The sequence below is a fragment of the Geotrypetes seraphini genome, chromosome 11, assembly GCF_902459505.1.
Source record: "Geotrypetes seraphini chromosome 11, aGeoSer1.1, whole genome shotgun sequence".
NCBI classification, from domain to species: domain Eukaryota; kingdom Metazoa; phylum Chordata; class Amphibia; order Gymnophiona; family Dermophiidae; genus Geotrypetes; species Geotrypetes seraphini.
Window position 1 is genome coordinate 51,096,749 of NC_047094.1, and position 23,638 is coordinate 51,120,386.

The window sequence follows — 23,638 nt, forward strand, 5'->3', positions numbered from 1 at the left end:
AAAGCCAAAAGGGAATCATTTGTAGAGGATAGAGAAGTTTGGGGAGCAGGATCACTTTCACAAGGGCTATTCTACCAAGCAGAGATAGGGGCAAATCCCCCCACCGAGCACAATAGTCCTGCAACAGCTTTAGTTTAGCAGAGATATTAAGTCGGTAAACACTAGTCCAATCCACGCTAAGGAAAATGTCCGGGTACTTGAGTCCCCCTCCCCCGGTCCATCGAAACAGGAATGCCTGAGTATGGCGCGATACACACAGAGAAGAGATAGGCAAAATTGTTACAGAGACCTGAGAATGCAACAAATTCCCCAATGAGGTTAGTTAAATGAGGGATCGTCTCCCTCGCATTACTCACAAATAACAACAAATCATCAGCAAAAAGTATGATTTTACATTCCTCAGGGCCCACCCGAATACCCGTAATCTCTGGACTGGACCAAATTTTGTGAGCCAAAGGCTCCAAGGACAAGATAAACAAAAGCGAGAAAAGGGCTCATCCCTGCCGCATTCCTCAATGTAAGGAAAATGAGGCTATACGGCATTTGTTGATGAGCAGTTGGGCCGTTGGTGCTGTATAAAGACTGACAATCCACTGGTGAAAGTGACCCATAATATCAAACTGATGTAGAACCCAAAAAAGATAGGGCTAGGTCACCTTGTCAAATGCCTTCTTGGTATCTAAGCTAGCCAAGAGATCATCACCCGCTCTGCCCCTGCCCTCCCGGAGCGCTACTAAAGCCCGCAGAATATTAGAAGAGGCAAACCGCCCAGGGACAAAGCCCACTTGATTGACATGAACCAAAAAGGGAACCACCTGAGCTAACCGGCCTGCCAGAATCGCCGTGAGAATCTTCATATCTTGGTTCAACAGGGATATGGGTCAATAGGACCCAACCAATTCAGGATCCCGTCCCGGCTTGAGAAGGACCACAACATGTGCATGACTTTATTTAGGGAGAATGCGACTGGTCGTCTGCATATCCACATACATTGCCACTAAAGCCGGTCCTATGTGGGATTTCAGGATCTTGTAGAACTCGGGCCCCATACCTTCAGGGCCAGGAGCTTTTGCCAACTTTAGCCACCCCACGGTATCGTCAACTTCCTTACATGTAATATGGGCATTCAGCAGCTGCAAATGAGCCTCTGACACTTGAGGGAGGTCGAGATTGTGAAAAAAGGAATCACGAGCAGGCAGATCATAGGGGCCCGGCCCATAAAGTTCCTTATAAAAGCGAACAAATTGGTCATGTCTCTCAGTCTCCTCTGTATGAAAAGTGTTCTGGCCCTCCCGGATATGAGAAACTTGAGAAGCCTTCCTGAATGGCCGCACCAAATTGGCCAAGAGTTTACCCTCCCTGTTACCCCATTTGTAAAACCGGAACTTATAAACATCGATGTGAGTCATAGCTCTCACAGTCAACAGAGCGTCTATTTGCTTTCTTAAGCGGAAATACTCAGTGCAGGATTCTGCGGAGGGCACCGCAAGTAGAGCACCCCTATTCAGATGCAATTGTTGGATAAGGGACACAAATTTCGCCTCCTGCTGCCGGCACTGCCAGATTGTATAAGCAATAATCCTACCCATAAGAAACACCTTAGCGGCCTCCCAAAAGATAGTATCAGATACATCCCCGTCCATATTAGTGTCACAATAGTAGGTCCATTCCTCGGTTAAATAGGTATAGAAAGTTTTGTCCAGGTAAAGGGTAGAGTTGAGGCACCAAATCCGCTCCGGGGCAGGTCAGCTCCCTGACAGTGCAAAGTGAGAGTAACCGCGGCATGGTCGCTGAAGGGAATATCAAGTATACGTGTGTGTACTACCTTCCCAATGGACCGCGAGGACAGCAAGATATAATCTAATTGAGAGTGGGTATGGTGCACCCCGGAGTTGAAAGTGAAGTCTACCTCACCCGGATGATAAGCATGCCATGCATCCATGAGATCCAATTCTCCCATCAAGAAATTCACCCCTATCCTCTCATTGTCCCTCCGTACCACCCGGGGAGGTTTGCAATCCGCAGAGGGATTGCTGGTAATATTAAAATCCCCGGCAACAATGAGTTCATAATTGGGCAAGGCCAGGAGGTGGGCTAGAATCCCTGAAAAGAAAGAGTGAGAATAGACGTTCGGGCCATAGACATTGCACAAAACCACGGGACGATCCTGGAGAGTGCTGGCCCAGAGGACAGTGGGTCAGTGATAATCTTGTGCTGGACCACCACCACCGCCCTGTTGATAAGGATAGCCACTCCCTGTTGTCTAGAGATGTAGAAAGAGTGAGCCGCCTCCCCCACCTAGTCCCTCACCCAGTTTTAGATGTTCCCTAGTGGTCAGATTTGTCTCCTGCAGAAACGCTACGGACACCTTTTCCCGTTTCAAAATGGACAGCACCTTTTTCCTTTTAATGGGTGAGTGGAGACCATCCACATTCAAAGTAAGATAGGTCAGCTCAGCCATAACCATGTGAGTGCATAAGGAGATTAGCAATGAAATACACATCATATATCTTCCCCAGCAGGGCCCCCAGAGAAAGAGAGGAAAGAAACCCCAGTCGCCGAGGGGCTGCCCACCCATCCTCCCACTCCTCCCCCTTACCACAATCTACCAAGCAACTATCCATACCCCCACCCCAATCATATCCCACCACACATAGCTATATCACCATCCCCAAGCAGACTCCCACAATCCAAATCCCTGCCCCCCCCCAAGAAACCCCCTCTCCCCCCAGAGTAAAAAGTCCGAAAGGAGTGCCCGCAACCAATTCCCCCCCCCCCCACCCAGCACAAAAAAAACCCAGAAACACAGGTTAACCAGCTAAAATGAGCAGAAATGTTCCCCAGGAGTACCAAGGAAAAACCAGAGTAGGGTGAAGGCAAGCAGGGACAATCAAACTGCAGGGGCATAATAAAGAACAAAGCCCTCCTCCCCCTGAGAAAAATAAACAAAGAAAAACAGAGAGGGGAGCAGGGTGGAAGTAAACAAAGAACAGCATACCACCCGGCCTCCCCCAGAAACAGGGGAGTCTGTAAGCCAGACATCAAACAAAGAGCATATAATGACCTCAGCAGTACTGGCAAAAGTCACGCTGACTGCACAGGGTCAGATGTGCATGCGTCCAAAATAGGTAAAGGGGAAAGCCGCCGAGGCAATTGCAGGCCGCTGGCTCACTGAACCCCATCGGATGCAGGAAAAAAGGGCAGTGGTGGTAGGGGCGATGGCGCAGCCCTGGCCCCACAGTTCCCACCACAGGCTCCCACCCTGGAGTATTGAAAGAGAAGGGGAGCAGGCTCAGACCACAGCTTTCCCCTCTACCATTGCAGCGGCCGGTCTCAATGAAACCTGCAGGCACACTACACCAGAAGAAAAAAGGCATGGTAGAAAAGTGCTCCCAGGACTCACTAGGGAACTCCCCTCCTCATCAAGTCTGAAAGCCAAGCCAGCGGCCAGCATTCGCTCCAGGGTGGGTCTGCTGGCTCCAAGAAAAAAGCAGACAAATAAAGCAGGTCCAGTTCTGGTGGCCCACCTAGCCTGCAGTCCAGGGAGCAGGAGGAAGAAAACGAGCTAAGGCAACTCCACTTCCCTCTGCTCTAATATTCAGCAGCATGACCCGCGGGGCACGAGCAATCTAGTAGTCCACAGAGGAAGAGGGTCTCAGGAAAGGCAAGCAGCTGCTAAGGGAGCACACCAGAGCAAGCCCAAGCAACGGCCCTGCCCGCCTCCATCGTGCAAGTGTCAAGGAGCTACCGGCACCCACAGTCCCTCCGTGTAGGTTTTGAGGGCAGCCAGCGTATCGCAGATATGAGGTCCAGTGTCTGCCTGAATACGGACCCGTGCCGGAAACAGCACCGTGAAGCGAATACCACAGTTCTGTAATTCGGCGCAGTAGGGAGCCAGGGCACGGCGACTCGCAGCCACCGCTGGCAAGTAGTCGTTGAAAAGAAGAAGTTTGGTGCCCACATACACCAACAATCCAGCCTTCCGGTACTGTGCCAAGATGCGATCCTTAATCGCCGCTTTCAGAAATCGGGCGATCACAGGGCGAGGCTTAAGATCTCCTTGACGTGGGCCTCCAAGGCGATGTACTCGCTCCATAAGCACATAAGAATTGCCACTGCTGAGTCAAACCATTGGTCTATCATGCCCAGCAGTCCGCTCACACGGCAGCCCTCTGGTCTAAGATCAGCACCCTAACTGAGACTAGCCCTACCAGCGCACGTTCTTGTTCAGCAGAATCTTGTCTAACTTTGTCTTGAATCATTGGAGGGTGTTTTCCCCTATAACAGCCTTTGGAAAGGCATTCCAGCTCTCTACCACTCTCTGGGTGAAGAAGAACTTCCTTACGTTTGTACGGAATCTATCCCCTTTCAACTTTAGAGAGTGTCCTCTTGTTCTCCCTACCTTGGAGAGGGTGAACAACCTGTCTTTATCTACTAAGTCTATCCCCTTCAATACCTTGAATGTTTCGATCATGTCCCCTCTCAATCTCCTCTGTTCAAGAGAGAAGAGGCCCAGTTTCTCTAATCTTTCGCTGTACGGCAGCTCCTCCAGCCCCTTAACCATCTTAGTCGTTCTTCGTTGGACCTTTCGAGTAGTACCGAGTCCTTCTTCATGTACGGCAACCAGTGCTGGATGCAGTACTCCAGGTGAGGGTGTACCATGGCCCGGTACAGCAGCATGATAACCTTCTCTGATCTGTTCATGATCCCCTTCTTTATCATTCCTAGCATTCTGTTTTCCCTTTTTACTGCCGCCGCACATTGTGTGGACGGCTTCATCGACTTGTCGATCAGAACTCCCAAGTCCCTTTCCTGGGAGGTCTCTCCAAGTACCGCCCCGGACATCCTGTATTCGTGCATGAGATTTTTGTTACCGACATGCATCACTTTACACTTATCCACGTTGAACCTCATCTGCCATGTCGATGCCCATTCCTCGAGCTTGATTATATCACGTTGCAGATCTTCGCAATCCCCCTGCGTCTTTACTACTCTGAATAACTTCATATCATCCACAATTTAATCACCTCGCTCGTCGTACCTATGTCCAGATCATTTATAAAGATGTTAAAGAGCACGGGTCCAAGCACCGAGCCCTGCGGCACCCCACTGGTGACGCTCTTCCAGTCCGAGTATTGTCCATTTACCCCCACTCTCTGTTTCCTATGCTCCAGCCAGTTTTTAATCCATGTGAATATTTCACCCTCAATTCCATGGCTTGCAATTTTCTGAAGTAGTCGTTCATGTGGAACCTTGTCGAGTCCCCACCATATCCAGACTCACCTGCGTTGGCAGCCATTGCTCTACAAGGTTCCACAGTTCCGCCTCACGAATACTCTCCAGTAGCCCCAGGATCCGCAGATTGTTTCTGCGGCCCCGGTTCTCTTGGTCCTCCAGGCGAGCCCGAAGAGAGGAGCACTGGGTCTCCAAATCGCGAAGGCGATCAGCTTCCTGAGTGCCGTGATCCTCCTGGTCCGATACCCTCCGTTAAAGCTGAGTGATTCGGGACCCATGCCACTCCACACAATCTTTAATTTCTTCCACGGAGGCTTGAAATTTGGTGAGCTTGTCATCTATGAGAGCAGACAAGTGTTTTGTGAGCTCCCACAGCTGTCTCCTTCTGCAGGGTTACAGTAGTTCGTGTCGGAGTCCCCTCCGACGCCATTTTCGGGGAGAGCGTGGTCTGACAATATTTAAACGGCCGCAGTACCTTGGTGGGCATAATACTGCACAATCACCCCAGCGCACTCTGATACACTCTCCGGCCGTTACACACAAGATAGCCACACGCACGATGATATAAGTAGGGCAGAAAAGATCACACCATACCGGTTAAAAATAAAGACAAAGGGATGATGAGGTTGGACCCTGGGCAAGAAGCCACCGCTCAGCAGCGCGTCATCACGTAACCCCCCTCAACAAATTTTAATAAACTTGGAAACTTGGATTTCTAAACATCTATGGTTTCTATCCAAGCACCTAGCAAGCACTTGCCTTTTTTAATGACAGAATTGTACCAGAAACAAAGCTACAAATGATGCAAAACTTACAGCATCCACCATTGCCAGATATTGCACAACGTCTCATGCGTATAGATGAAATTGAACCTGTGACCTTTGAAAGTCTTGTAACATAGAGAACACAGTCATTTTTTGATCTCTTGATCTAAAGAGGATCAACAAAGCAAAAATATTTCTAAAGAAACATCCCACAGAGTGGACTGACGATCCAGTTTTCAAGGAACTTTGGAATCGGGCATCCAAACTGACTGTTAATGATGCAGCAGAATGAGGGATAAGCCTCACTGAAAAATACGATACTTTGGCAAAAGATGAACAGAAGCAATTTGTTATTTGGCTAGTGGCCAGTCACTAAAAGAAGTTTCTTTCTGTATCAAAGGCGGCTATTATGTCATAGACCCGGGGTAGGTAATTCTGGTCCTCAAGAGCCACAGGCAGGTCAGGTTTTCAGGATATCCACAACGATCATATATGAGATGGATTTGCATGCACTGCTTCCTTGAGATGCAAATCTATCTCATGCATATTTATTGTGGATATCCTGAAAACCTGACCTGCCTGTGACTTTCGAGGACCGGAATTGCCTACCCCTGTTGATTATTTATCAAGTGCACAAGAATTACAATATAAAGTTAAGTTTAGTGGTAGTTAAAAAAAAAAAAAACAGGTGGAATGAGCCCTAAACTTTGCTTGTTTTAAGTAAAATTTTGTGTATTTTTCATTTTTATATAAAGGAATAAAATTAGCCTTGTGGACAAATGAAATGTGTTAATTAATATTTTTTGACCACCCTAGCTATTTCATTCAAATATGTGAAGACCTATATCCTTCTGAGTTTTTTTTTCTTTGTCTTTATTTATTTTACTAGTGTTTAAACCCGTTACAATAATGGGTGCTAGAGTAGATGTCTGTATGTCTGATTTTTGTTTTTTATTTGTCTCTCTCTCTCTCCCTGGATGCTGTCTGTCTGTCATTCTTTGTGTCTGTGTCTCTCCCTGGTCCCCTGTCTGTGCATCTTTCTTTCTGTCTGTCTCCCTGGCCCCCCTGCTTGCCAAAGCAGCCTCCTTTCCCTCTCCCCCTGTTGTGCAATGCCTGCCTACTTCTTGGCCCCCTTCTGTTCCCCCCCATGATTGCTGTCTGCCCCCAGAACAACCATCCCCCCAAAGAAGCCTCCTTTCCCACCCCCCTGGCCCCCAGTTGTGCCATGCCTGCCTGCTCTGTCGCCCCCTTATTCCCCCCCATGATTGCTTTCTGCCCCCAGAACAACCATCCCCCCAAAGCAGCCCCCTTTCCCTCTCCCCCTGTTGTGCAATGCCTGCCTGCTCCGTGGCCCCCTTCTGTTCTCCCCCATAATTGCTGTCTGCCCACAGTACAACTCTCCTCCCAAAGCAGCCCCCTATCCCCCTGTTGTGCAATGCCTGTCAGCTACATGGCCCCCTTCTATTCCTCCCCCCATGATTGCTTTCTGCCCCCAGAACAACCATCCCCCCAAATCAGCCCCCTTTGCCTCTCCCCCTGTTGTGCTATGCCTGCCTGCTTCGTGGCCCACCTTCTGTTCCTCCCCCTCCCTGATTGCTGTCTGCCCCCAGCACACCCCTCCCCCAAAGCAGCCCCCTTTAGCTCTCCATCTGGCCCCCTGTTGTGCCATGCCTGCCTGCTCTGTGGCCCTTTTCTGTTCCCCCCATGATTGCTGTCGGCCCCCAGCACAACCATCCCCCCAAAGCTGCCCCCTTTGCCTCTCCCCCTGTTGTGCAATGCCTGCCTGCTTTGTGACCCCCCTTCTGTTCCTCCCTGATTGCTGTCTGTCCCCAGCACACCCCTCCCCCCAAAGCAGCCCCCTTTCGCTCTCCCTCTGGCCCCCTGTTGTGCCATGCCTGCCTGCTCCGTGGCCCTTTTCTGTTCCCCCCATGATTGCTGTCGGCCCCCAGCACAACCATCACCCCAAAGCTGCCCCCTTTGCCTCTCCCCCTGTTGTGCAATGCCTGCCTGCCTGCTTCGTGCACTCAGCACAACCCTCCCACCAAAACAGCTCCCTTTTCTGCCTGCTCCATAGCCCTTCTTTTTTGGCTTCCCCTCCCGTTCTTACCTCTGTCCATCCATCCATGGTTCCTGCCGCCGCTGCCGCTCCTGTTCCTGTTCAAAGCGGCCTGCTTAGGTTCATGGGTGGCTGTATTGAACCTCGCAGGCCGCTCTCTATATGGTAGCATGTTCCTTCTGACGCGATCGCGTCAGAGGGAACGTGCTTCATGTGGAGAGCGGCTTGCGAGGTTCGCTACAGCCAGCCGCGAACCTCATCAGGCCGCTTCAAACAGAAGCGGCAGCGGTTGGTGCGGGAGGGGGGAGTCGTCGACTTGTTCCCTACCGACACTGCTGTGGCGCAAGGGGATCGGGGCCATGCTGCCAGCGGGACAGCCCCCAGCCCTCTCCCTCCTCCCCTCGTGAGCTGTGGAGGCGATGGTTGGCTGGCTGCGGTCCCAGCTTGGAGAGAGCAGGGTTGTCTGCCCAGCGTTTTCCGATTTGTGTGGCCGCCGCATCCGCACTCTTGCTGGCCAAGTAAGGCTGGGGAGTCGCACATGCGCACTCCTGCAAGGCCACGGACCTACATCTCAGATCAGGGAAAACGGAAGCACGCAGTTGAGTGCGCAAGCACGGCTAGCGTTTTATTATTTCAGATTAGACCTGTGAATTGATTTATATTTTCTAAATTTGAACTGTATTCTGCAAATTTATGCTGTTTCATAGTTAGGAAATAGTTTATAAAATAATGTTTGCTGTTTTTCTTTCCTGCAATAGAAAGACTGATTGCTGTGGCAGGATAAGTTTTATTAGAAGGTGTAGTGGAATTTTCATCTTGAATAAGGTTTGTGTGCTTCTTCTGATTCAGGGCACTGTCAAACAACTGTTGGTGTTCTCAGAGTCAGAGGGAAATCCATGTCTGCTTGATGTCTGTGGCACGTTCCTGGCTGTTGCAACAGATTTGGCACATTTCAAAATATTTGATCTCTCTCGCAGGTACTGATGTCTGCAAGAAGATGCCCATTTTCCCCATCTTTGTTCTGTCTCTTTCTCCATAGTTCTAATAGTGTTTCTCAAACCAAACAAAAATAAAAAAGAAAATCTGAGTTCCACAACCCCCCCTTCCCCCCCCCCCCCGAAAAAACCAAAACAGCAGCAGAATGGAAGAGATGATCTGGATAAAAGGATCTTTATTGGATGTCTAGCAAAGTTCAATATCTTCCATATATATATGTTATAGTCCACAAATATGAAATGACACAAGACCCAAAATGGCCCATGTTTTGGGCTAAAGGCCTTCCTCAAGGGTCCAGGAGTCTCTCTCTGATGATAAGATGCAAGTGAGAAACTCAAATATAATATGTAATATTCTGCACATCTAAGCATATGGAAGATTTTTAACTTTGCTAGACATCCAATAAAAATCTTTTCATCTGAATCTTCTGTTCCACTCTACTTCTGTTCTTGGTTCTTAAAACAAACAGAAATGACTTCCCTAAAACAGTTTCTTATAAAGTGTTTGCTATTTCAGTAAGATTGTGTTTATATAAAAATATCCTTTTTTTATACTCCTCCTATTTCAAGTGTGGGAAAGTGGGATTCGTGTTCTTTGTATAGAAGTTTTTTGTCTCTTGTTTCCAAGCCATTTTTCTTGATGGCAAATATATCTGTGAGCATTTATCAGTGGTAGTGGCTTTGTAAAAGGGGCCCTTTGTGAATAGGGCAGATATATTATTTTTCAGAAGTTCTTGAGGTTGATGTGTACACTCTTTCCATAAATAACATGGTGCTTCATCAGCTGTTATCAGTGTTGGAAAATTGTTAGGATGTATACTTCTATATTTTCTTTTATATCTGTCCTATGTGAAAATTTGAGGCAGGAACATGTCAATCAGTGTGAAGGCTCTTTGGTGAATGAGTTTTTGTTTGAAGTGTTTGAAATGTTCAGTGTTTGCCTTATTTTGAAGTAAAAAAAAAAAAGAAGGTTTGGTGGCAGTTTTATGGTCTTATGGTCTGTTTTTTTCTGACTTTAAAATTACCATTCCCCTTAAAAATTCCAAAAATCAAAATATGCCTGGTCCCAAGGATTTCGAATAAAGGATCATGTACCTGTAGTACTTTTCTTTAGAGGTCAGCCAAAACTGCCACCAAAACCATCTGAAAACTTTCAGCTGAAACCAAAACTGCCAAAAAACTTTTTGTTTGGTTGTGTGAATGTGAATCAGTGAGGGCCACTGGGCTATGCTCCCTAACTGGAACACCTGAGCAATTGCTCATATATTTTACATGGTTGCTCACAAAACTACTAACCTGACCCAACTTTTATACAAAATAAAACTTTAAAAAATTTAATTAAACTAAACTAAGTCAATTAGCATAAGTGTGATGGTTTTTTGTGCTATATACATAAATGCATTGCTAATACTGGGATCAAAAATTTGCATGCACCCAGCCACTCCTTAAAGGGAGCATTGCTGCTAGGGTTTATTAGAGCATGCAGTATGTATTATGCTAAATCCACAGTATTCAAACTAGAATATCTGCTGTAATAATTCCCTTAGCACGCATGCGTACTTCAAAGTTGGTGGGTCCATGATCTGTGGCACCGTGCCCGTGCATTTGCAGTGCCTGCCTCAGCTGATTTCCTGATCTCCGATGCCGGCTGATTTCTGACTACGCTGTGCTTGCTGGCTTCCCGACCCTGTTCCTCCGAAACTGGAGATGGGGGAGGGAGCAGAAGCGAAGCTGGCAAGCACAGTGTTGGAGCCCCCGGAGCATGGCCGTAGTTGCTTCCTGGCTAGGGCGGCATTGAAGGAAGATAGGGCAGAGAGGGAGGCTTCAACTCGCTGCTCCTGCTTGCCGGGTCCTGCCTTCGTGGAAACAGAAAGTATCTGGGACCCGGCAGCGATAAAGGACAGCAAGCAGAAGCAGCGAGTTGTGAATGAGGTGCTGCCGATGGCTTTGTGAGACTCTTCCTTTCCTGCCCTTTTCATATTTTTTTGCCATAATTCTTTGTTTTTATCATGTTCCAGCATTTAACCCAAATTTGGTTCTTTTTTGTCAACTTTTCAATATTTGGCCTTAGGGCTTCTTCAGACCTCTTTTCCTCCCAAGAATATCAATCATTTTCAGGATACTTTTCACTTGAGCTGTCTGGGCAGTTGAGCTCTTTGATTTAGCATTGGATTTTTCCCCTACATATCAAAGACAGTACTGAGAGGCTTTAAGAAATACTGTCATTGTAATCAGTGTAAATTCAAAAAGCAGAGTCAACAACCCCATGGTAAAAGCCAGAAAAAAGGAAGAAAGTGGGGAGGTAACTGTACACATCAACCTATGACCATGTTGATTTTCAAATCATTTATTCTATACAACACATATGTAAATAAATATCAGTCCATATGACAATAGGCCCGACTACACTGCTCTTTTAGCAATACGTTGGATTTGTGATTACAAAGTATTTTTTCCATAGATGTAAAGTGATCCAACACCATCTAGTGGATTGTTTACCTACACCCCTGACATAGGCTTCAGTGTTAAAGACGAAACACAGACCGTGTCAGATACAAGAGAGTCTGAAAAGACCCATAACAGGTTATGTTATATGGACTGTTATTTATTTACATATGTGTTGTATTGAATAAATGATCTGAAACTCAACATGGTCATAGGTTGATGTGTACAGTTACCTCCTCACTTTCTTCATTTTTTCTGTCATTGTAATCAGACCATCTCAGGCTCTGACCTCATAGTAGTAACATAGTAGATGATGGCAGCTAAAGACCTGAATGGTCCATCTAGTCTGCCCAACCTGATTCAATCTAAAAATTTGTTTGTTTGTTTTTTCTTCTTCTCCTTAGCTATTTATGGCCAAGAATCTAAAGCTCTGCCCGGTACCGTTCTTAGGTTTCAACTACTGAAGTCTCTGTCAAAGCTCAATCCAGTCCATCTACATCCTCCAAGCCATTGAAGCCTTCCCTAGCCCATCCTCCCCCAAACAATCATATACAGACACAGACCGTGCAAGTCTGCCCAGTACTGGCCTTAGTTCTTCAATATTCACTATTATTTTCTGATTCTAGATCCTCTGAGTTCATCCCACGCTTTTTTTGAACTCATAATTGATATGTCCATTGTCTAGGTCCTGAACATCAGGACATTAACTGTACCTTCTGTCTCTGTATGTAAAAGAAGTCACTGAAAGCCCAGAAACATCAGTTTGAAAAAATTTTTGGTACCATGTCGGCATCAACACTGGGCCAGGCATCGGGCTTGCAGAGGCAGCACTCCACACTATCTTTATCAATGCCTCAAGAATTGACAAATGTAACATATAAGCTCTATGCACAGACTCATTCAACTCTAAACCTGACTTTCTTGCCTCCTTCTTTTGGGACTCCGTATCTATATCCGTACTGATATTCGATAGCTGTTCATCTACTTGGACTCTTCTCATATTACCTTACCATAATTGTACTTGACATGATCCTATGTTACTTGTGCTTATTTCCTCTCCAAGAGTTCTTTTCATATTACCTTATCATTACTATATTTGACTCTGACCTTGTCATGTTCCTATGTTACTTATACTTGTATCCTCACCTCTTATGTACGGTCTTCTACTTAACTCCTGTTAACCACATCGAATTTCATGGTGTATTGTGGTATAGAAATAAAATTTTATGTTATAAAAAAGCTAAGAACAAATATTCTTCCCCTTTTAAGCATGCTACTGCGTCCTTCCAAGCATCGACTTTGATGCATAGCTGACAATTCTCCTTACATCCAGATGATGTCTCCTCTTAGGAATTCCTTAGCATCGAGGTCTCCCATGCCCCAACAACTGGTACAGCAGACTGCTTTCATGCACTCTTCCGTAATGGCACTGTCTCCAGGTAGAGATCCAGGCAATGCTCAGATAAGAACTTAATTTAATTTGAAGAGTTTATATACCGTTAAATTATCACACTAGCTTCAAAGTGGTTTACAAGAAGACAAATAAAAACTAGACTTATTCAACAGCCAAAAATCTAATCAGGTACTTTAAGTAATTTCCCTCTCTGTCCCAATGGGCTCGCAATCTAACTGCAGTACCTCTGAACAGGAATGAACAAACAATTGTCATAAATAACAGACATAGATGAGGGAAGGAAGGAAGAGGGAATAATAATACAATAATTCAATAAAAAACATAACAGGAGAGAAAAACTCCATGAAGCAAAACTACTAAACTGATAGGTATTTAACAAATAGGTAGGTTTTAAGTAAATTTCTAAAGGTGAGGTAATTAAGTTCTATTCTTAAGGGTGCTGGAAGGTCATCCTAGGTTCTGGTAACTGCAGACATGAAGAGGGTGTTGAATATTTGTTTGTATTTCACTCCTTCAGATGAGGGGGCAATCAGTTTTAGGGTGGTGTTAATCCTCAATGAGGTGAAGTGGGAGGTAGAGAACATATTGACTATCTATTCTGGCGAGTTGGCATTTAGAGCATGGTGCATAATGCAGGAAAGCATAAACAGGATTCCAGCATTTACAGGTAGCCAATGAAGCCTACAATAGTACTCAGAGATGTCATATTTTCTTAAACTGAAGATCAACCTGATTGCTGTGTTCTGAATCATATGAAGCTTATTCAATTGAGTAGAAGTTATGCCTGCATAGAGGGAGTTACAGCAATCTAATTGATTTAGGTTTAGCATTTGGGCCAGAATTGCAAAATGATTATTGTAGAAGTAAGGTTTGATAAGTCTCAGTTGTATTAAACAGTAGAAAGTATTTTTTCCAGAAGTTGGAAATTTGGAGTCCGTAGGATAGTGTAGAGTCTAGCAGGATTTCAAGAACTCTGGAAGTCTTCTCAACTTTTAGTGAAGCACTAGAGCAGGGGGGGGGCACACTTTTTGGGCTTGCGAGCTACTTTTAAAAGGACCAAGTCAAAATGATCTACCAACAATAAAATTTTTAAAAAACACAAAGCACACTGTACGCAGAGAAAATGTTAATTATCATTTATATTCCTGGTTTTTTAAAAAGAGGTCAAGGCTCTATGCACTGTCACCTCAGTAACAACCATACAAAAATAGACAAATATACCCCCCTCCCTTTTTACTAAACCACGATAGCAGTTTTTAGCGCAGGGAGCTGTGCTGAATGCCCCGCACTGCTCTCGACGCTCATAAGCTCCCTGTGCTAAAAACCGCTATTGCGGTTTGGTAAAAGGGGGCCATAATGCAAAATATAGACAGCAGATATAAATTCTCAAAACGGACACATTTTGATCACTAAATTGAAAATAAAATAATTTTTCCTACCTTTGTTGTCTGGTGATTTCATGAGTCTCTGGTTGCACTTTCTTCTTCTGGCTGCATCCAATCTTTCTTCCCTTCTTTCAGCCTGTATGCTTCCTCTCCTCCAGACCTCATTCTCTCCCCCCAATTTTTCTTCCTCTCTCCCTGCCCTTTCTTTCTCCCTGCTTCCCTTTCTTTTTTTTCTCTCTTCATGCCCCCTTGCTTTCTTTCTTTCTTTCTCCCTGCCCTCCCCCAAGCCACTGCCACTGCCATCGGGGAACAGGCCCCAAAGCCACCGCCGCCCCAAGCTCTCCCTGCTTCCCTGTGTCGGGCTGATCAGCATTCCTCTCCCCGATGTCAATTCTGCCATCGAGAGGAAGTTTCGGGCCAGCCAGGCAGCTATTGGCTGGCCTGGAACTTCTTCTCCAACGGCAGAATTGACGTCGGGGAGAGAAAGACTGATCGGCCCGGTAGATTGTGAAGGCAACGCGAGTCTATCACAAAGCCCTGGATGGGCTCCGTGATCAACTCACTTTGCCTTTGCGATCTACTGGTCAATCGCGATCGACCTATTGGGTACCCCTGCACTAGAGGGTAAAGTCAGGGACAGATTGTGTTTCACAATGGAACTAGAGTAATATGTTTTTTTGTGGTGTCTTCTACTCTTAGGCTGAAGGAGATCCCACATGACAGCAGTGAATGAGAAAATACATGTATGCAAGGTCAGGCTTCTCAAAAGCTTATAGAGCAGTGGTCTCAAACTCAAACCCTATGCAGGGCCACATTTTGGATTTGTAGATACTTGGAGGGCCGCAGAAAAAATAGTTAATGTCTTATTAAAGAAATGACAATTTTGCATGAGGTAGAACTCTTTATAGTTTATAAATCTTCCCCCCCGAAGGCCTGCATGTTCCCCCCCTTCTTTGCAATGTCCTCCAGCTTCCCCACTGGCCTCCCATTCTTAGTTTCAGCTAATTACCGCAGCGTGCAAAAAGGATTGCCGATACTGTAGCGTTCTTTGCAGGCTGCCATCGGCCTACTCAGCACATTTCTGCCGCGATCCTGCCCCATTCTCTGACATCAAGGGCAGGATCGTGGCAGAGGGAACGTGCTGCTGAGGACGATGGCAGCCTGCAAGGATCACTACAGCATCGGCATTCCTCTCTGCAGGCTGTGGTAATTATCTGAAGGTAAGAGCGGGAGGCCAGAGGGGAAGCCGGAGGACGCTGCAAAGAGTGGGCAGCACTAGTACAGACAACACTAGTACAGACCGTGATCCACAAAATAGTACTTGGCGGGCCACATGTGGCCCCCGGGCCATGAGTTTGAGATCACTGTTATAGAGTAATTCAAGTTGGGGAAGCTTCTCTGCACAGGCTGTCAGTGATGTCACTGACCTGTGAGAACCTGTGCTCTCTATAGACAGCAGGATACCTTCTACAGGTGGTAATGTTGTTACCTAGGAACAGTGAAATGAAATAGAAATAAATTATAAAAGAATTGGCTCTTTGTAAACAGATATGTTTACTTTCTCCTTTTATTGATAACTAATGAATCTCTGCCAACCTGTTCTATGATACATTTTTAATGATATAATTTAAATTGTTGGTAGCAATGTGAAACAAATGCTGATGGTTTTCCAGAATTAGAACTTTTGACATGTTGCCTTTCTTCAAAGGGAGGCAAAAGCACATTGCAATATCAAGAATCTGGCAGAGTTTGTGCTTGGTCTGGGAAACATCATGTCTGTGAAATGCAATGCCAATGGCAGCAAAGTTAGCATCCTCATCACCCAGGTAAGTTGAGAGTCCATAACAGTAACCTGTTAGAGTCTCCACTTGAAAAACCTGTGTGTTCTGTTTGCCATGACTTGCCACGTCTCTTAGACATAAATCAAGTCAGACTCTTTACCAACTACTACATGTAACAGATGAGCAGGAGCTGAGTGGTCAGTTCCTCAACAACAATAATCTTCCCCTGCAATCACTTCAAAACCTGATGAATAACTTATATTGCCCCCTGCTCAACCCTACTGAAACCATCAGCTTATACAACTGTATAAACCATTTCCAAAGCAAATTCAGATATGTTAACAATCCACTCTACCCATTTTCTCCCTAGATGGGAATGTCTCTCCACCATAATCAGTCAACCAGTTCTCAGATATTGAAAATGACACTTTCCTCCCCTATACCGGCAAGAATGATAAAACCAGTCAGAAGTCCTTGAAGAGGAAGACTGAGAGGTTCAGCAGAGTGGGCCAAGATTTTCCCTACCCTCAGCTGTATCCAAAGTAGAGCTCTGAAGGGAGGACACAATCTTAATAAAGCCCCGAAAGGAGGATACATTTCTTAATAAATATTTCACAAGCCCTTGCTCTAGGATTTTTTGAAGCCCATGACAAAGATCATTCTCTAAGCAATGGACACACCTTGGGAACCTTGAGGCATCACAGTGCTTCAAAGTTTAGAAGGGTACATTTGGCAAAATCTCCTCTCAAGCCCCTCAGTTCCAGCATTAGTGGTATCTGAGGTAGCTCTCAAAAGGGTCAAGGGTTCAGGGTTCAAGTCTATTCCACCAGGGAAATTTATTAGATGTTAACCAAGAAGGGCCTTCTCCTTCTTAGAATGAAGGAAAGGTAGGAGAGAGAGGATATAATGGAGACTTTTAAATATCTTCATGACATTAATTTACAGGAGGTGAGCCTGTATCAAATGAAGCAAAACTCTGGAATATGAGGGCATAAAATGAAGTTAAGAGGTTATAGACTCAAAAATAATCTAAGGAAATATTTTCTTACAGAAAGGGTGGTAGATGCATAGTCTCTCAGTGATGGAGACAGACTGGGCTGGATTCTCTAAGCGGCACCATTCACATGTCAATCATGCGATGGCACTGTTTAGAGAATCATGACTAGGTCAAAAGTAGGTGCCATAAATGTAAGCAAGGGTTTTACAGGCCTACATTTCTGGTGCATGCTTTCGACAAGAATTGCATCCATAGAGGCGCCTACTGACGTAAGCCACACATACTTTTGATGTAGGTGCCGGTAGGTGCCTCTGTGGATGAGAGTTGGATACCATCGTTTGTAGGTGCTTGCAAGTGCTTACATTTTTTAAAATTAGATTTTAATTAGTTTAAACAGACACAGTCAATTACTGTGCCATTTATCACCAATTAAGTTGGGTGGCAGTAGGGTGCCTACCTGCTGCCTAACTTATGGCGCACTATAGATAATTTGGGACACTGTGCCTGAATTCAATAAAGCACTGAACAGGCACATGGGATCTCTTAGGGAGAGGAAGGGATAATGGATGCTGCGAATGGGCAGTCTGGATGGGCCAATTGGCCTTTATCTGCCATCATGTTTCTGTGTTTGCCTGCCTCCCCAACTCCCTCAAGGAAACAGCCCAGATATATCAGCCACATCAAAGAGCAAGAGAAAGCAAGCAACAACCATCTTCTAGTATTTTCTTTCCAATGGTTGCAAATTCAAGTTACAAATAACCTGCAGGATCCCTAAATGTAGACATTTTCCAGTGCATTAGGTGAGACATTCTAGACAATTGGGTTATTTCCCTTTAGTTGCATGGTTGCAGAAGGCATCCACTCTGGATTTTTCACTCTGCCTCTATAGTACTCCACAGTTTTTTCCTTTTGCATGCATGGATGCAATTGTATGTGTTCTGCTATCCCCATTTTATTATTTTAATTTGATGTAATTTTATCCCCTTTTCAGGTAATTTAGTACTTTGAGAGATTTTAAAGCTCTGCCTGCTTGAGAATTCACAGACTTCAGTCTAGCTGACAGGCCAATCCCTCTGGGTACCTGTTGACCAGCCTGCATAGTTTTCTCCAGAGCTCAGGGTCATCCTTGAGGTGGTCTCACCTTCTGTTAATCATGGGTCAAGCGCAGGCTGTTAGGTGCCCTTAGGAGGCTCAGTGGTGTCTTGCAGGTTGCTGGCTGCGTCGTTGCACCTCCACCTGTTTAGTTGTACATCCGATGATCCGCAAGGGTGGAGGTATAGTCAGACATTGGAGTCTGACTGGCAATCCGAATATCAGCTTTGTAGGCGTATTCCCAGCATTGTGGCAGTGATTATTCTCATCCAGCTCCTGTGAGAGTACTGAAAGAAGGCTTACAACACTTCCAACTGATCTTCTCAGGCTGTACACAGGCTGACAGCTTGTGAGAGACATTGTGGGAGGTGTGAAAAGAGGGTTTTTGAGTGTTTCTGAATGTTCCTCCTCCTGAAAAAAAACTAAAATCACCATGTTTTGAGTTTGGGAAATGTGAAAAATATCGCAATTTTGGTGCGAATTTTGAGGCAGCAGCCTTTTTGAATTTTTTGCGATTTTATTTTCTAAAATTCCCTGCTTCCTCAAAACTGCAAATTTAGTCTGGAAACTTGCTGGGATGGAGTCCTTCGGCTCTCCTCTTGTGGATTCTTGCCAGGATTATGCAATTTTAGGGCTTTTAGAGCATTTTTGCACCAATTATCACCGCAGCATCCAGCTTAATCTTCCCTGCTGAAGCAGGTGACCAAATGCACAGCTAGCCGGGCCAGGTGGCTTTCATGGGTTTTGGGGTTCGGCGAAGCTGGTAATTCCTTCTGCCAGGCTACAGACTCTGCACAGCCTCAGAAAAGATCAGTTTAGCCACCTTAATGTGACCTATGCCCCAGGAGCCAGACACCTTTTCAACATTTTTGAAATTTTTGTTCTCTGGATTTTGGACCACTGTGTTCTCCCCCTGCACAGTAGAGAGCTGCACGGGAACGGGGACGACGGGAATCCCGCGGGACCCATGGGCATCCCGCGGGTTCCCCCTTCGGATCACGGGGATCCCGTGGGGACACCCCCTAGGGTCGCGGGAATCCCATGGGGACGCCCCCTAGGGTCACGGGGATCCCGTGGGGGACGCCTCCGAGGGTCACGGGGTTCCTGCGGGGCTGTATGTACTAAGTCGCGCGGCTTTTCTCCCTACCTGCTCTGCTTGCAGCACAGAGCCGAACGGAAGTCTTCCCGACGTCAGCGCTGACGTCGGGAAGACTTCCGTTCGGCTCTGTGCTGCAGGCAGGGTAGGTAGGGAGAAGTAGCCTCGCGGCTCGAGTGGCTACCAAGGGAGGGGGGCAGTCCGCCCCGCCCCGGGAGCAGCACAGCCGGCCAGGTTCCGTTACTTTTGTGGCGCTTTCCTGACCGACCGACAACAGCCCTGGTCCGACAAACCTCCCTGCCCTTAACCGCGAATCTAAATTACCTTCGTACAGCAGCTGTAAGAAGGAAATTTAGATTCGCGGTTAAGGGCAGGGAGGTTTGTCTGACCGGGGCTGTTGTCGGCACAAAAGTAAGGGGACCTGGCCGGCTGTGCTGCACCCGGGGCGGGAGAGAAGGAGGCGGGAGAAGGACGCTGAAAGCACTGGGGAAAACAAAGGGGTGGAGAAGGACGCTGAAAGGCCATGGGGAAGACGGGGGGGGGGGGAAGGACACTGAAAGCATTTGTGGAAGACAGAAGGGGGAGAAGGACGCTGACAGGACATGGGGAAGATGGGGGGGAGAAGGACGCTGAAAGCACATGGGGAAGACAAAGGGGTGGAGAAGGACGCTGAAAGGCCATGGGGAAGATGGGGGGGGTGGAGAAGGACGCTGAAAGGCCATGGGGAAGACAGAGGGGGGAGAAGGACACTGAAAGGACATGGGGAAGACAGAGGGGGGAGAAGGATGCTGACAGGACATGGGGAAGATGGGGGGGGAGAAGGATGCTGAAAGGAAATGGGGAAGAGAGAGTGGGGAGAAGACGCTGGCAGGGAAGAAGACAGAGATGCCAGACTATGGGGGGAGCGGAGGGAAGAAGATGGGTGCCAGACCAATTTGGAAGGGGGGAGAAAGGGAGAGGCACAGTAACAGAGCAAATGGAAGACACAGAAGGAAGAGAGACAGTGGATGGAAGGAACTGAATGAGAAAATGAGGAAAGCAGAAACCAGGCAACAAAGGTAGGAAAAGAATTCTATTTCTTTTTTTTTTTTGCTTCAGGATAAAGTAGTATATTAGTTGTGTTGATAAAAATTTATAAACAAAAGAGGCTCTGGTAGAAACCCGTTTACAAAGTATGTATTCTTCCCAATTAATATTTCCAAATTAATAAATTCTTTTGCTTATTTGTAAATGGGTTTCTACCAGAGCCTTTAATTCAGTAGCATAATTAAATGAAATAACTATTTCTGAAGTTTATAGGGACGGGCGGGGACGGAGGGGATTCCTCACGGGGACGGGCGGGGACGGAGGGGATTCCTCGCGGGACAGGTGGGGACGGAGGGATTCCTCACGGGGACGGGTGGGATTCCTCACGGGGACGGGTGGGGACGGGTGAGACTTTGGCGGGGAAGGGTGGGATTTCTGTCCCCGCGCAACTCTCTACTGCACAGTCCCAATCCGCCTACACGGCGTCTCAGTGGCATTACTCCTTTGGACACATTCTAGACTCACCCTGCCCTATGCTTGTGCTGACTGACCCTGATATGGGAGATCCAGATGCAGATGATTTGTTTGCTGACCCCTTATTTATAGGTGCAGCACTTCACAGGACTGGAGATCAGGGATTGTGTGCTGGATTGTGGATTCCTCTGGGGTTTTGGGAGCCTAGAAATGCTCTCACAAGCCTGCGCCTATTTGAATTTGCGGCTTTGTCAGACCTTCTTTCTGAATCTTTACAGGAGTTTTTTGGTCACTCAGCTGGCTCCGGCTACTTCCTTCTCCTGGCTTTGTGGTGTATACTTGCTGCCTTCCCCATGCTTTGCTCTTTCGCTGGGTTCCACACAGGGATGCCTTGCAGACCCATCTACCTTGGGCTATGAAAGCCGAGCAAGCATGGCCTTGAGGCGCCTCCTTCAATTGCTCTGCTAGAGAGTTCCACTACGCTTTGTCTCCTGGATCATGGTGATGACAGATGCCAGGCTTTGGAGCTAGGAGAGCTCATTGCAATCGGCCTGTTCAGGAGAGTTGGACACTCTCTCAGGAAAATTGGTCAATCAACTGGTTGGAGCTTGGAGTCAACGACTAGCTCTAACAGGATTACCGAAGATGCTGAAAAACCAAGCAGTCCAAATCTTCTCCAATAATGCAACGACAGGGAGGAATCAAGAGCACTCCTCTGGCTCAGGCAGCCCGTCTTCCTTTCATTGAATGTAGTGTCATGTCCTAACGTTGTTGGCAGGTGCTGAGAGTAGAAGGCTGTAAGGTTTGTTAGTGGCCCCCACAATATATGGTTGGTGGGGTCACTTGAGAGGCGCCCTTACAAACGCCAGGTCCCAGGTTCAGTTCCCTCACTGAAGATTCACCAGGAAGTAGAATCAAAAAAGCACAGCCAGAGGTGATTGCATAAAGAATATATTATAGAAATAGGCTTACAGAAAAGCAATATTTATAAGCATTACAATTAATGAGAGAGCAACGCAGTTTCCCTGCCTTACAGAGTTCAGAGGAAAAGAGAGACATAGAAGCCTGAAGTTCCAGGGAAAGGCAGAGAGAGAGAAAAGGGGGATGGGGTGACGGTCCAAGCTTCGTGTTCCATAGATAAAGAGAAGGATAGACAGAGAAAGAGAGAGCTCAAGAGAAACAAGAGAGGACCAGAGTGCCAAGAGCCAAGAGAGGGGGGTGATGCTGCGAGGGGGCTTTTATAGTTTGGAAACTTATTCTAAAAACCAGAATCTATTGAGCTTCAATAGAAGTTAAATCTCCCCCTCCTTTGTAGACAGGAGAAAAATAGGCTGTAATCATATGTAATTTCCAGTATGCCTCTGACAATAGTTTCTGATTAACCTTAGTTATCTGTGCACCTGGACCCATTGTCCTAAGCACCCTCTTAATCAGACATTAACACATTAACACCTTTTAGCTAATCATGATTCAATCAGGGCTATTTAACACCTTCTTTTCGGGCCATATGAAACAGTCTACATACACTCAGGGTCCATCTGCATTCACATGCCAAAGTCAGATTGATATAATTTCCCATAGGCCCTCGCTGACATTAATTATGCCAACTGAAAATGCTGAACGCCAGCAATAGCTATGCTGACAACGGCGTTCAAGTAGACTTCCGCAGCAGACAGACTCTAGAGCCAGGCGAGTGGGTCCTATCCCCAGAGGCGTTCCAAGTGATAGTGGAGCGCTGGGGAAGACCCTGCTTTGATGCCATGCCAGGGCCATGGCAAGAAACAAGAAAGCAGATTGCTTCTTCAGTCGACGACAAAATATCTAGTTGTTGATTCTCTTCTGAAGTCTACAAAGTTGTCTGTGGTGTCAGTTTACGCTACATGCGTGGAAGGTCTTCCACAATTGGTATGCACAGGTTCCGACTACGAACCTCTAGAATCTCCAGGTGATCTAATTTTCGTTGTTCCAGGCACTTTTGGCAGTCCTTAGGAGGAGTCTCCTCTCAGAGATCCTTCCAGGGAGACAGACAGAAATTCTTAGGTCCCAGCCAGAACCAGGCCTCCATTTCTCGTTCTGCTACAACTTCCAAGAATGCACAATGAGGCCAGGTCTTGAGCGGTTCCCCTGAAGATAGGGGAATGGCTCTTGGATTAATCAGAGCCTGGTTCAAATCTCATCAGACCGTTGGATACTGGAAATCATTCAGAGCAGTTGCAAGGTTGAATTCTCTCAGCCCTTGATAGACTGGTTTGTGGACTCACTGGCAGAGTGACCAGAGAAAGCAAGCAAGGTTGTGGCTACAGTTCAGAGGCTGTTAGATATTCAGGGCATAGAGTCTGTGTCACCTGAAGATTTGGGCTCGGGCAGATACTCCATATACTTCATCGTGTCGAAGAAAGGCTCAGATGATTTTACACACATCAATGCAGCGCTGAAAGTTCTGCACTTTCACTACAATCAGTCACTACACTCAGTCATAGCATTGGTAGCACTGGGGGAATTTCTGGCCTCTCTGGATTTGACAGAGGCCTATTTGCACATATCTATATTTCCAGACCACAGAAAGTTCCTGAGATTTCATGTTCTGGAAAATCATTACCAGTTCTCTGCCCTTTGGGCTAGCAATAGCACCTCACATGTTCTTCAAGGTGTAATGGTGGTGGTAACTGCCCATCTGTGTAAGATGGGCTTGCAGGTTCAAACTGACTGGCTGATCAGAACTCTGTCATTCCCAGAAGGAGAACAAGTGCTGGCTCACGTGGTCCAGGTCCTGCAGAGCCTGGATTGGATATTCTACCTGCTTGTCCTAGGATAAAGCACAGTTACTTACCATAACAGGCAGAAATTCTCAGATCCCACCTATTTTTCTTGATTGGCT

At 46.5% G+C, this 23,638-nt stretch overlaps 1 protein-coding gene across 3 annotated transcripts in view; it reads left to right on the plus strand.

Annotated features, from left to right (window-relative positions):
• The window catches only part of IFT140 (intraflagellar transport 140), a 478,284-nt gene that overhangs the window by 179,159 nt on the left and 275,487 nt on the right, over positions 1–23,638 (plus strand). For all 3 annotated transcript variants that reach the window (XM_033914590.1, XM_033914591.1, XM_033914593.1), the window contains exons 13-14: positions 8,905–9,032; positions 16,003–16,120. In XM_033914590.1, the coding sequence (XP_033770481.1) occupies positions 8,905–9,032; positions 16,003–16,120 (246 nt within the window). The remainder of the gene's footprint in view (positions 1–8,904; positions 9,033–16,002; positions 16,121–23,638) is intronic.